The sequence below is a fragment of the Scyliorhinus torazame genome, chromosome 10, assembly GCF_047496885.1.
Source record: "Scyliorhinus torazame isolate Kashiwa2021f chromosome 10, sScyTor2.1, whole genome shotgun sequence".
NCBI lineage: Eukaryota > Metazoa > Chordata > Chondrichthyes > Carcharhiniformes > Scyliorhinidae > Scyliorhinus > Scyliorhinus torazame.
In genome coordinates, this window is record NC_092716.1 from 28,062,305 (window position 1) to 28,076,794 (window position 14,490).

General features: G+C 46.4%; 1 protein-coding gene across 1 annotated transcript in view; it reads left to right on the forward strand.

Moving 5' to 3' along the window:
• The window catches only part of LOC140430428 (cysteine-rich secretory protein LCCL domain-containing 2-like), a 69,277-nt gene extending 57,897 nt beyond the window's left edge, over window positions 1–11,380 (forward strand). The window contains exons 14-15 of the mRNA XM_072517899.1: window positions 2,598–2,731; window positions 4,081–11,380. Of these exons, the coding sequence (XP_072374000.1) occupies window positions 2,598–2,731; window positions 4,081–4,132 (186 nt within the window). The 3' untranslated portion in view covers window positions 4,133–11,380. The remainder of the gene's footprint in view (window positions 1–2,597; window positions 2,732–4,080) is intronic.
• The last annotated feature ends 3,110 nt before the right edge of the window (window positions 11,381–14,490 follow it).

Here is a 14,490-nt window from a genome sequence, read left to right on the forward strand (position 1 = left end):
TACTCCACTGGGTGGGATTTTCCATCCCCTCTTGCCAGCGGGGTCTTCCATTCCCGCCCAAGTTGTCCTCCCTCCACCCCTGTGGTGGGTTCCCTGGCAACGGAGAGGACGAGCTATGCAAAAGCCTACAGACTCTGGTGGGACTGGAAGATTCTACCTGTGGTCAGTGGCGAGACGCCTCTGTCATGGGAAACTCACCGAGGTGAGCGGATAAATGGCTGCCAGTTCTTTCTTCTGTTTAGCTGTTTCATTCAGCTACTTTGGCCCTGAGCTCTGAAAAGCCTCTTTAAGCACCTCAGCTATGTTACTGCTCACCCATCCTTCAAAGGTCATCCAGCACGAATACACTATGGGAGGTCCCCCCCCCATCCCCCCCCCATCCCCCACACACCCATACCAGTCAACCCGAACCCAATCACACAAACACAGAAAATGCCAGCTTGACATCTACTGCCATGCCATCTGGCAGTGCCACATGGGCACCGGCCAGGTTACCCAGATGGCACCAGCAGTGCCAGGGCACAACCCTGCCCAAAGGGCCTGCAGCTGGGGGCCTCCAGTTCCCTGGGAGACCCCCACAAGTGCCGTTCCGTCTGGTCCCCGCTTTTGGGGACCAGTGCTGAACGGCGTTTGCCTGAGGTCTCCCGAGGCAAAGGGGTTGAATCTCACAAGCCTCAGGTACTTCAGGAATCTGCACATTAGAGTCAGACTAGCTGTCTCGCTCGAATGAGCAGATTTGCCAAAAAGTGACCCCGCCCTTTCTGGGCAGGATTTACATCGCAACGTCTCACGAGATTGCGTTGGACCTCGTGGTGAGCAAGGTAGATCCTGGGAGCGGGGTCTCCTGGCTTTCATCGGCCACGCTGCGACGCAACAACACTTGGCCCATGTCAGAGTATAGGCTTACCAGTTATTGGTGGGTTAATTAACTGAAGTGTGAGGAACAGGTTTAGACATTTTATGGCATCAAGTCTGGATTCCCAGTTTATTGTGGATTAACCAATGGAATCAGGATTAGCTTTTAGTTGTGGATTTTGTACAAAATTAAGTTTTGAAATTTCTAATTTCCAAGCTCAAAATTTTGCTGCTCTAAAGTAGCGAGTGATTTGTTTCTTCTGCCTTGTGTGATCAGCGAGCTGTTATGTGCACAGCAAGCACCTTTTAGCAAATTAAATGCAATTGTGCTTCCTTTTTGGGAAGAATCATATGGAAGCCATAATACAAATGGGTTAGAGTGTATATTAATAGCAACCTTAGTCAGCTTCAGCTGGACTCACACTGTTCGCTGTACACAGCAGAAGGACTGCAGATGTATAACAATTATACTAATACACACAAGTGGAGGCTTAAACAAACGAATTGAGCTGGCAACCAGGTAGTTTTAAAGAGCTCCCTGCTGCGGGTTTGAGCTCTGAAATAGTTGACTTGCCCATTAGCTAGCTCTTGTGGTTTTTGACACTGCATGGTACACATATGCTGCCATGTGTCAGTTGGGATGTAAAACCCATTTTTGAGAGGGAATTATGCCATTTGCACTAGCGGTAAGGCAGCACGGTAGCTTAGTGGTTAGCACTGTTGCTTCACAGCGCCAGCGTCCCAGGTTCGATTCCCGGCTGGGTCACTGCCTGTATGGAGTCTGCATGTTCTCCATGTGACTGCGTGGGTTTCCTCCGGGTGCTCCGGTTTACTCCCACACGTCCCGAAAGAGGTGCTCGTTAGGTGACTTCGACATTCTGAATTCTCCCTCGATGTACCCGAACAGGCGCCAGGATGTGGCAACTAGGGGCTTTTCACAGTAACTTCATTGCAGTGTTAATGTAAGCCTACTTGTGACAATAAAGATTATTGTGAGAATCATTGCAAAGGTCCGAAGAGCAAAGAGCAGTCTAGGGGGGATGGCTTAGATTGATTTGAGCCAGGGTGGCATAGTGGTTAGCATTGCTGCTTCACAGTGTGACTGTCTGTTTGTCTGCGTGGGTTTCCTCCAGGTGCTGCGATTCCCTCCCAGTGGCTGAAGATGTGTAGGTTAGGTGGATCGGCCACGCTAAATTACCCCTTAATTGGAAAAAAATAATTGGGTGCTCTAAATTTTTAAAAATCTCAACGGCAAAGGAAACCAAATGACGTAATGTCGACCTGAATCTTTTTGTCAAATAACCTTTTTGATTTAGAATGAGGACACCTCACTTTTCTTTACTCCCCCTCATTCTACTAACCAAGTCTCCGAAGGATAATAGTGGCATTTCCTTCTAATTTTCTAGCACCACCCCAACTGCTCAATCTAGGCTGTAAACTGAGTTGAGGGGATAAATGGCAGAAAGGTACCTCAGAAAAAAGAGAACTGGCTGCCGGAAATGAGGTTACCATCAATTTTATACTAAAACTGATAAAAGTCTTTATCACTCACTTATTAATGAAAGAGATGTATCAGGGGCAAATGACACCAGGAACATTTCCTCCCCGAGAGTATGCTCTAACATGAAAGCTTGTTTCATCTTTGCCATATATAGATAGAATTTCTAACTGCAAGTGTTGCCAAGGTTTGTGCTGCACAAAGCGCTGAAGGATTCAAATCATTTTTCTGCTTCGCCTTCTAGAGATCGAGTATCTGTCGAACAGCAGTACATGCCGGTGTGATTAAGAACCACATTGGGGGTCTTGTAGACGTGAAACCAGTCGAGAAGAAGAGCCGATACGCAACAGCCTCCAAAAATGGAATTCAGTCAGAGAGGTAACCTTCAGAAATGAAGAAGAAAAATTGCCCGTTACATCTTGTTACAAGTATGGTTGTTTGAGATGATGGTGGATGGCTGTTTAAATTTCTCATCTGGAGCAGGTTGAGATGAGAAGAAATATTTAAGGAGAAATAATCTTTACACACAATGATTTCAGCTCAGAAGGAGACCATTTGGCCAGTCATGTCAGTGCTAGCTCCTTGCAGTCAACATCCTGGGGGTTACCATTGATCAAAAACTGAACTGGACTAGCCATATTGATACTGTGGCTACCAGGGCAGGTCAAAGGCTGGGAATCCTACGGTGAGTAACTCACCACCTGACCACCCAAAGCCCGTCCACCAACTACAAGGCACAAGGCAGGAGTGTAATGGGATACTCTCCGCTTGCCTGGATGAGTGCAGCTCCAACAACACTGAAGAAGCTCAACACCATCCAAGACAAAGCAATCTGCTTGATTGCTCTCCCTTCCACAATCATTCAAACCCTCCACCATTGACGAACAGTGGCAGCCGTGTGTACCACCTGCAAGATGCACTGCAGTAACTCACCAAGGTTCCTTAGACAACATCTTCCAAACCCACGACCATTACCATCTAGAAGCACAGGTGCAGCAGATACTGTCGCTGGGGCAGCATCCTGGAACTCCCTCCCTAACTGCACTGTGGGTGTACCGACACCTCAAGGACTGTAGCGGTTCAAGAAGGTAGCTCACTACCACCTGAAGAGCAACTAGGGATGGGCAATAAATGCTGGCCTAACCAGCGACATCCCCGTCCAGAAATGAATTTTTAAAAAAGGGCAACTTGCCTTGTCCCACTCCCTCACCTTTCCCCTGTTGACCTACGTTTTGTTTTGTGTCTTGAGTTAATTATCCAATTCCCTTTTAAAAGCCACACTTGAATCGAGTTCCACCACACACTCATGCTGTGCATTCCAGATCCTAACCATTTGTTGCATTTTTTCTGCATGTCGTCTTTGGTTCTTTTGTCAATCACATTAGATCCGTGTCCCACTGTTCTCGACCCTTCCGCCAATGGGATCAATTTCTCCTTATCTACTCTGGCTAGACGGTAACCTGGGGCTGGGATCGAACCCGGGTCCTCGGCACCGTGAGGCAGCAGAGGCGGTGTGAAGTCAATGGGAAAAAATTATTTTGGACTTTGTGCCTGCACCTCCAGAACTCCTCCGGAATTAGATTGAAAACTCCCTTTAAGTGGAGGAGCGGGACTTTGCTCCTTGTTCACAGTGATGTTACTGAGATGCTGTGTCAGATCCATAGAGACAGTACACAAGATGCTATCGCTTCACGTTGATCGTCTCTGTCATTTGTGTTCTTTTCCAGTATAAAAAATCCTCCTGACGGGAAAGCTTTCAGAATATTCGCCGTGGCATGAATGAGGGATTAACTGTGAGAGAACTCTTCTGGGTTTGCCAGACTGATTTCCCAGAGCAGGAAGCATGAGCACAAGAAATATTAGCAGGAACTGTGCACATTTGACAGTCGTGAACATCTTCATCACAGGAAAAATTAAACAACATTCTCAGACTACATATCTTGCATCTCATCTGTCAAAAGTAATGGACTCTGGTTTGAACATTCCTATCACTTTTGTACATAATAAATGTAATATTTTGATTAAAGGCAGAAATATAGTTATTTACAGCGGTGCTGGTAAGCCTATAAGTTAAATTGCTCAATATTAATATAGTTAAATATTTACTCTTAGTCTGATATATATTTCAGTGCAATCAGTTGTATTTGGGTTTGTGACTCTCTTACGTTTGTTTTCTTCACTGCAAATTGGCTAAACACCATGGGGCTGGATTCTCCGCTGTTGGGATTCTCTGTTACGCCGGCAGGGCACTCACGTCCGGGGATTTCCCGACGGCATCGGGCTGCCGACAATGGGAAGCCCCGGGTGGGATTCTCCGCCGGCAGGATTCTCCGTTTTGCCGGCTCCCGGGGGGTTCCCGACGGCGTGGGGCTGCCCCGCAATGGGAAACCCCATTGACCGACCGGTGTAACGGAGAATTCCGCCGGCGGGTCGGGAAGAAATGTGGCCCGCCGGGGCGGAGAGTCCAGCCCCCAACGGAGAATCCCTCTGCCGGCGGGGTGCGCCGCACCAGAAAACTGGTGCGGCGGAACAGAGAATCCCGCCCCATGTGTGTACATTTTGTGAAATAAATTTTGGAGAAGAGTTAAGGGGAAAGCCTTCGGGACTTCATGGCAGCTTTTCATTTGGCTGGACAGGGTATAAAGGCTGGTAAATATTGGTGGACATCCAGGTTAATCTACCAAACTTTTTGTAATGCTATTTCCATTTACACAGCAAAACAATGGTGACTTTTCTTTGGAAGATACTTGGAGGCTTTATTTGCATTGCCTAGATGGTTTGAATAACCAATTGTGTTCAAGGTTATTGTATCATGTTACTGTTAGATTCTAATGTATGTAAGCTTCATCCTCGCTCTTTGAACTCTGAAATTATAACCTTGCAATCTGTACTTACATCAGTCCCAACCCATCAGATGTCCACAGGCTCATTCTTGGGCTTGTCAACCACAAGGTCATATTACACCAGTAACATCACACCATGGTACATGACATGAGACAAGATGAAGGAATTTGTATATTTTATATAAATTATGGTGGACAGAAAGAACACAGACGTTCAGGCGGTGCCTCATTACCTTCAAGTTTGTAAGTGTCTTGTGGCTGTGCCACCCGCGTGAATACAGGCTCAGACTAATTGAGGACCATATTCCACCTTTGCTTGTCTAATATTCCACAAATTAACTTGATTAAAAGGCAAATCATATCCAAAGTGACGCCATGGCCGGAATTCTCCGGTCGTTGTGATTCACCTTTCCCGCCGGCAGAGCGCACACACGTGCGGGGCTCCGGGCAACGCCGGGTGGTTACAATGAGAAATCCCGTTGACAAGCGGCCGGAAGATCGAATCCCGCCGCCAGCGGATGGCGCACCGCCGAGAGGCGCGCGGCTATGGGAACCGAAGAATCCCGCCCCAAGTAAAAGCAAAATGCTGCAGATGCTGGAAATCTGAAATCGAAACAAAAAAATGCTGGAAAGACCCCACAGGTGTAGCTACATCTGTGGAGAATGCAAAGAGTTAACATCCTAGGTCTGTGACCTTTCATCAGAGCTCTCTAGGCAAAACCATCCCTTTCGCAACAATGCTATCGCAACTCCCAGTTTATTTAATTACCCTCCGTGCTTGTCAAAAAATTGTTCCTTATCCTTTGAGTGCAGAATGCTCAATTAGTTAGACCACACAACGCTGTCACATAGCTTTCCTGCTAAGAATTATGTGCAACTGATGCCCTTACGTACTTACCAGTTCACCTGCGTTACCAAAACTATAGTTATGGTTGGAAGGTTGGGAGTGAGGGGGGGGATAGACGGAACCTTAATTTAAAACCAAATCTTCCGTCACATCAATAATCCCCAGGGAAATGCACATTTATAATGAGGTGACAAACATAAGCAATATTAGATAAATGGATTCATGCATTGCATTCACCACTCAAGTTAAGTTTTCTTTTAATTATCAGAAAAAAAAATTAAGTTCTCTCGTTCTTCCATCGCATGCCTGCAAACCATGAGCGATCTGGAAGATGCTTCCAGAATTAATATTTGCAGGTGCAAATTTTGATCATACTATGAAATATAATTTATTGTGCTGTGTCGGGCCAATGTGGATGGGGCTAGCAGTTCAACCACTTTGATTTGTGTTATGGCATTGTATATGTTTTCATAAATATATATAAAACTATGTACACTGACAACCCGCATTAGCTATTTTTAATACATTTATGAAACTGGGTGCATCATTTCATGATAAAATGACATTTTTCTGTCAACTGACTCTATTGTATCTTGGCTGGGAATTTTTAAACCTCTCCCTGTTATATGTGGTGGAATTCAATGGACATATTTGTTGGCTGTAATGGCAGCGCAAGGTTCAAGCTGAACAGAAAGCTCTAGAGGCTAAACAAAAATGAAACTGTGTATATTATGAAACTGAACTGTGTTTGGAAAGACGTTTAAGACATCTGGTTACACAAAGTCCTTTGCCATGTTTGTGTCATCAAATACTTCCTATTGTGCACAGCCTTCTAACATATTTCAAGTGGTGTTATTCTCGATTTAGCACTCTGTGTCCATGACTACCTTACAGAGGTGCTAACTTTTTTCCCCTGTAAATCCCTTGTTAAAAACAAAACACTCCCTCTTGATCTCTGGGACATACATCGGCCCTGGCCGAAGGAACCATGAAATTATCCTATTTGTTAATGCAAAACTGAAGGCACCACCATGAGGTGCGCAGGAGTGCAAAATAAATTCTGCCCCCCCCCCCCCAATTCTCCATCCACCGGTGGGGGAACCTGCACACAGCCACGGTTGTGGGAACTATGATCCATCGCTTTGTGGCAACGTAATTTGGTGCTGAGCTGAGCTGAGATGCTCCATCACTAAAACCTTTGCAGACATTCGATTTAATGTTTCAATGGTGCACCATTTTCAAATATTATGCTGCGATTCTGGGTGACAGATAGATTTATACAAGGAGAAAGGATCAACAAGCTGAAATAATTTACTTAAGTTTATTTATTTTGTAACTATTTTTAATAAGTGCAGCATTACATTAGTTTGAAATTAGTTTTCTATCTGTCTGCATGCTAGGTTATTTCCCATAATATTCTGCAGAAATTTGGAAAGGAAATTCTGGAATATGAAGAAAATTTGATGGCACATCTTGCTTTCAATACTTTCCCATGTTTCCTCAAGTTAATATAAAATGAATTTCTACAGCTCATAGTGATGTACCTCCAAACAAAAATGTGGGCAATAATGTTTAATAATAATTCCTGTATTTCCAATTCCAAATATTTGTTGAAATTCTCACGCAAATAAAACCCAACCACACTTTAAATGGGTGATCTTTAAGATGGATTTAATGGTTTCAACATGTGGTAAAGTAGTACTTTGAATAAGTTGGATAGCGACACATTTTCTTACTTGTAGAGGCTGAACAGAAGATTTAAGTTGAACTTGCCCAGAAATTACTGCTAGAAAATACTTCTAAAAATTACCTAACGCCTTTGCTTTTTAAATTTGCCAGTACTTGTTCGTTAAAAGTGTTTACGCAGAAAAAGTAATTTTTAAGATAGGCCGAATTATTCCTTTGGTATTGAAATTAAATATATCGGTGGACAAAGTTCACAGTGCACTTAAAAATGCAGCCCTGTATCATTTGTACATGATGGGCAGAATCTTGTGGAGGTGGCACGATGGCGCAGTGGTCAGCACTGCTGCCTCACAGCACCAGGGACCCGGGTTCGATTCCAACCGTGCGTGACTGCCTGTGTGGAGTTTGCGCATTCTCCCTATGACTGCGTGGGTTTCCCCCACAGTCCAAAGAGGAGCAGGTTAAGAGGATTGGCCATTCTGATTTGCCCCTTAGTGTCCAACGGTGAGGTGGGATTACGGGGATCAGACAGGGGATTGTGCCTAGGTAGGGTGCTCTTTCGGAGAGTCAGTGCAGAGTCAAAGGGCCAAAGGACTTCCTTCTGCACTGTAGGGATTCTATGTTGGGGGGCCTAGGCTGCTGGTTGTAGAGCCAGTAGGAGCTCCACGTCACTTCTGTTCAGCAAGGCACTTTGAACAAGAGACCCTACCTGGGAGCCGCAAGCAACCTGGCGCGGGTTTGCTTTTCATGCTCTGGTGAACCCCTGCCCACTGCTGGGTTAATACCTGCGATGGTTGGAAGACGACCTTAAGTCGGAGTTAATTGCCGATTTCTGGCTGCCAATTGGTAATGAGGCAGGAAGGCTGTCCTCAGCCCTTCCATCACAGACCTAATCGGCGTAGAGGCAGAAATATGGGTGGGGCACCAGCCATCCTGCTACCTGAGTAAATATCTCCCCATCACCACACTTGCAATGGCGGAGGGCACACGTTTCTGTCCGGTCACTCTCTTAGAACATTAATGAAAGATCCAGGTTGAGGCTCATTGAGTCTCATCCGTCTGTGTGTGACTTCGATTAAACGAAAACACAACTAAAATCTGTAATAAAAACAGAGAATGTTGGAACGCACTCAGCAGCACTGGCAGCATCTGTGGAGAGAGGAACAGAGAAATAGCAGGAGCGATTTAATGGAGCAGAAACAGTCCCGTTTTAGGTGGGTTTAGCGGGGTGTTTCTCGGCAGCTGCAGTGCCAAGAATAACACCTCTATTTAAGGGATGGCACAGTGGTTAGCACTGCTGCTGCCTCACAGCACCAGTGACCTAGCTTCAATTATGGCCTTGCATCACTGTCTGTGCGGAGTCTGCACGTTCTCTCCGTGACTGCGTGGGCTTCATCCGGGTGCACCGGTTTCCTCCCACAGCCCAAAGATGTGCGGGTTAGGTGCTAAATTTCCCTTTAGTGTCCAGGGATATGCAGGTTAGGTTAGGGGTTTAAGGGGGATATGGAGAGGTGGTTGGCTGAATGGATATGGGTAGAGTGCTCGTTCGAAGGGTCGGTGCAGATACTATGGGCCTCCTTCTGCACTGTGGGGATTCTATGATAAACGGCACTTTGCCTGGTTTATTTAGCCTTGCGAGGAACACCCACCGAGGCTGCGCGAACATCATTTCCTGCACTGATGAACTCAGCTCGCTAGTGCATGAAGTGCATTCACAGATCAGGGCGCTCAGCGAGGGCGAGATCCAAATCGCGACGTCTCGCGAGATTCAACAGCCTTGTCGCATCACCAAGTTAGGTGCGACAAGGCCATTAAATCGCACCCAGCATTACACATTGATAACTTTTCATTAGAACTGGATGATATTAGAAATTAATAAGTAAAGACAGATGCAAGGGAAATTGGGGGTGGTGGGGAAAGTGATAGGGTGGAGGCACAAGTGATTAAATGACAAAAGGGTTGGTGGTGGAAGGTGAAGGGGTATGGTGATTATCATAGAATTTACATAGAATTTACAGTGCAGAAGGAGGCCATTCGGCCCATCGAGTCTGCACCGGCTCTTGGAAAGAGCACCCTACCCAAGGTCAACACCGCCACCCTATCCCCATAACCCAGTAACCCCACCCAACACTAAGGGCAATTTTGGACACTAAGGGCAATTTATCATGGCCAATCCACCTAACCCGCACATCTTTGGACTGTGGGAGGAAACCGTGGCACCCGGAGGAAACCCACGCACACACGGGGAGGATGTGCAGACTCCGCACAGACAGTGACCCAAGCTGGAATCGAACCTGGGACCCTGGAGCTGTGAAGCAATTGTGCTATCCACAAGGCTACCGTGCTGCCCCACGTGCTGATGTGACAGATAATGAAACAATAGGTAGTCCCAAAGGAAGTGTAAATGGTTCCAGCAGTGGAGGAGCAATGCATGAAAGATCTTGCAAAGTAGGAAGGCTCCTGTGATCTGAGAATGTGGGGAAAGGTTACACCCCAGGGTTGCAAATCATTCCACTGGCTGTGTGTCAATCAGGAATACTCCACTCCCAAGCACCAGCCAACACTTCCTTCTCTCCTAGCGACTGTGGCCCAAATTTACTTCAGGGAAATGCACAATTCCGGAAGAGAATGTGGGCCAAGACAATACATTCCTAACAAACAAAAGCAAAATCCTGCAGATGCTGGGAATCTGAAATAAAAACAGAAAATGCTGGGTAAACTCAGCAGGTCTGGCAGCATCTGTGGAGAGTTTATGTTTCGGATCGAAATGATCCTTCTACAGAACATAGTTTTTCATGTTATAATACATTCCAAACATTGTTTAACTTTTATTTTTACACTTGGGGATAATTATGCCTACTGTTGGGACTGTGCAGCAGTCACTAATATCAGTAATATCTGTTTTCAGAGGAACATTCTTAACCAATAGATGTGTGTTTATTTACCTATACATTTATCACCTCCATAATTGAATTTAACCAAATTCACTTTATTATTTGCTCCTCTGTTAAGTGTTCTGATACTTCTGACATTGTTGCTGACTCTGCCCTAAGTGCTACTTAAGAGTGGGCGGTGCCTTTTAGCTGTCCTATGCCAAGGCTTGATTCAATGCTATTGTCATTGTTCCATCAAATGAGCCACTTTAATTAGAAATTTCCAGCCTTCAAGCAGTGGACAGTTTAGAAATATCAGGCTACTCTAATTACATTAACAGTTTAAAAAGGCTACTATTTAATAATTCACTACAAATATTTGAAGCAATTCATACTATGTTCATGAACATGTTGCAAAAATGGAACTCTCTGAATATATTTTAGCAAAATATTAGAACTAGAACCGATTAAATACGGTTTACTAACAGATGTAAATAACAAGGAGCAATGTACCCTTGTGCCTGCACTACTTGTCTACTCTGAACTATCTGTAGGATTCTGATTAGTGTTGGGCTCTCTGCTACCTCAGCCTGTCGTTCTGTTATTACTGGTGTGTGATTACTTTCTATGGAACAATTTGAATACCTTATTGTTATCTTGGGACAAGAAATGGAGAAATAATGGAAACCTTCTGCCTTTTTTAACAAATGTATTTGTAATCATTTTTAAGTGTTACCAAACATAGAAATTTTAAATAAATTGTCATTTATATTGTCAATGGCAGAAGTGAATGTTTATTTTTTGCTTCAACCGCGTCAGCGCAGTGGTTAGCACTGTTGCTTCACAGCGCCAGGGACTGGGGTTCAATTCCCGGCTTGGGTGACTGTCTGTGTGGAGTCTGCACGTTCTCCCCGTGTCTGCGTGGGCTCCCTCCGGTCCATAGAATCATAGAATTTACAGTGCAGAAGGAGGCCATTCGGACCATCGAGTCTGCACCGGCTCTTGGAAAGAGCACCCTACCCAAGCCCCCACCCCCACCCTATCCCCGTAACCCAGTAACCCCACCCAACACTAAGGGCAATTTTGGACACTAAGGGCAATTTAGCAGGGCCGATCCACCGAACCTGCACATCTTTGGACTGTGGGAGGAAACCGGAGCACCCGGAGGAAACCCACGCACACATGGGGAGAACGTGCAGAATCTGCACAGACAGTGAACCAAGCCGGGAATCGAACCTGGGACCCTGGAGCTGTGAAGCAATTGTGCTAACCACTATGCTAAGGTTCTCCGGTTCCTTCCACAAGTCCCGAAAGACATGTTTGTTAGGTGAATTGGACATTCGGAATTCTCCTTCAGTGTCCCCGAACAGGCGGCGGAGTGTGGCGACTAGGGGATTTTCACAGTAACTTCATTGCAGTGTTAATGTAAGCCTACTTGTTGTGGTTGTTGGTTGGGTGGGTGTTATTTACTTTGTTGTTTTTCCTCCAGAAAATTGCTGTTAAAAATTTATAAATGCCTAAATAAAAATATTTTCTCCAAAAAAATGTACGCCTACTTGTGACACTAATAAAGATTATTATTATTGTAATAAAAACGTTATGATTTTCTTCAGCTGTTTGAAGGTATAGGCTGTTCTAAACGCCTGGTTCAGCAATATTCTTCAGGAATGGAAAGTCAGTGGTTATCACTGCTGCCTCACGGAACCGAGAACCTGGGTTCGATCCCGGCCCCGGGTTACTGTCCATGTGGAGTTTGCACATTCTCGCCATGGCTGCGTGGGTCTCATCCCCTCAACCAAAAGATGTGCCGGGTAGGTGGATTGGCCACACTAAATTGCCCCTTAATTGGAAAAATTAAAACAAAAGGAATGGAATCCCTGCTGTCCATACCTGGTTTGATCTGTATGTGAATCATGTCCCATGTTAATCTAGTCAACTCTTAATTGTTCCCCTCAATGCTTTTGCAAGTCATTTAAACATATCAAGTTTCATGAAGGCAGGTGATCACCACTGTTGTACCTGCTGAACCACAGTGTGTATTTAATCCATACACGGTGGACAAATGATTTATTAATACACACACAAGGTTAATACTAATCGATCACACACTAGACTCTAAACTAATACACTAAAACAACCTTAACTTAACTCCCAGGTGACTGGCAAATACAGAGTATATATGGCCTTATCTGGCATCTCGCAATCTGGCGGTGCTGGAGTTCTTGTAACTGGTCATCTGTGTCCTCTGTTCTTGTCCCTTTGGGGATGGCGTGGATGGTCTTCCTCTTGCTAGTTGTGGTAAACCACTGTATTGTATTATACCTGCTGTATGTAACATGCCTGGGCTTGCTCCTGCTGGCTCCGCCTGTGGCTCCTCCCCTCGGGCTCGGGTACAAAGGTGGCCAACCTCCGGCCCTGCCTTCAGTCTGGGGCCGGATGCCAGCAGGTACCTTTAAGCTAATTAAAGCCACAATTTCACTCTCAACTCATCTTCTGTCGTTATTGATGGTACATCAATTTAATTAGCTTAAAGGTTTAAGATGGACCAATCACTCAAACCTGATCGCCTGGAGCTGGACCGCCAAGCAGCCAATGTCACTACCACATTCGAACACTGGCTACGCTGCTTCGAATCCTACATCGAATCCTCCGCCATCGCCGTCGCCGAGACCCACAAGCTGCGAATTCTCAACTCCCGGGTGAGCCCACAAGTATACCTTATTATCAAGGACGCTGCCTCGTACGCGGATGCGATAACGCTGTTGAAAGGACAGTATGTCAGGAAAGTCAACAAGGTGTACGCTAGGCATCTCCTTGCCACGAGGCGACAGCGCCTCGGATAATCGCAAGCTGAATTTCTGCACGCATTGTGGGTACTCGACCGGAACTGCAATTGTAAGGCGGTACCGGTTGTCGAGCACACAGAGTTGTTGATCCGGGACGATTATGTCGCAGGCATAAAGTCAAATTACACCTGCCACCGTCTACTAGAAAGGGGTACACTCGACCTCCAAGAGACAGTGCAGCTTTCGGACTCGTTAGAAGTGGCCTTCCACAACACGGATGCCTACACCTCCGACCACGCGGCACCTTCGTGGTCATCGTGGGCGCCGCAAGCCTGTGCCGCGCAGCAACCCGTCAATACCGGAGCCCCAAAGTGCTACTTCCGTGGCCAGGGTAAGCACCCCAGACAACGCTGCCCAGCGAGGAGCGCGACCTGCAACGGGTGTGGAAAGAAGGGCCATTTCGCTAATGTCTGCCAGGCCCGTCCTGTTTTTAAACCCAGCAGCACTGCGTGTAGCCTGTGGAGGCCGCCATCTTCACCGCCATGTACGACCCCTGGGGGCCGCCATCTTTGAATTACCGCGCCGCCTCCCGGAACCCCTGCTCACCCGATCGTAAGCTGGCCTCCGCTATCCTCGATCAGCCCGCCCACCTTCCGCAGCTCACCTGCATCACCCTCGAACAGTCTCGACCGCATCACCTCGCCAACTCCATGATGGCCGTCTGGATCAACGGCCACGAGACGACCTGCCTTTTCGACTCCAGGAGCACAGAGAGCTTCGTTCATCCAGATACGGTACGCTGCTGCTCCCTCCCAATCTCACCCGCGACCCAGAAAATCTCCCTGGCTTCCGAATCACATACCGTGGAAGTCCGTGGGTACTGTGTTGCAACCCTTACAGTACGGGGCGTTGAGTACAAAAATTTCAAACCCTACGTCCTCCCACAACTCTGCACTGCCGTGCTACTGGGGCTCGATTTCCAGTGCCATCTCAAAAGTGTTACCTTGGAGTTCAATGGACCCCTGCCCCATCTCACCGTCTGTACCCCTCGACCCTTAAGGTAGCCCCACCCCCGTTCTTCGCTAACCTTGCCTTGGACTAT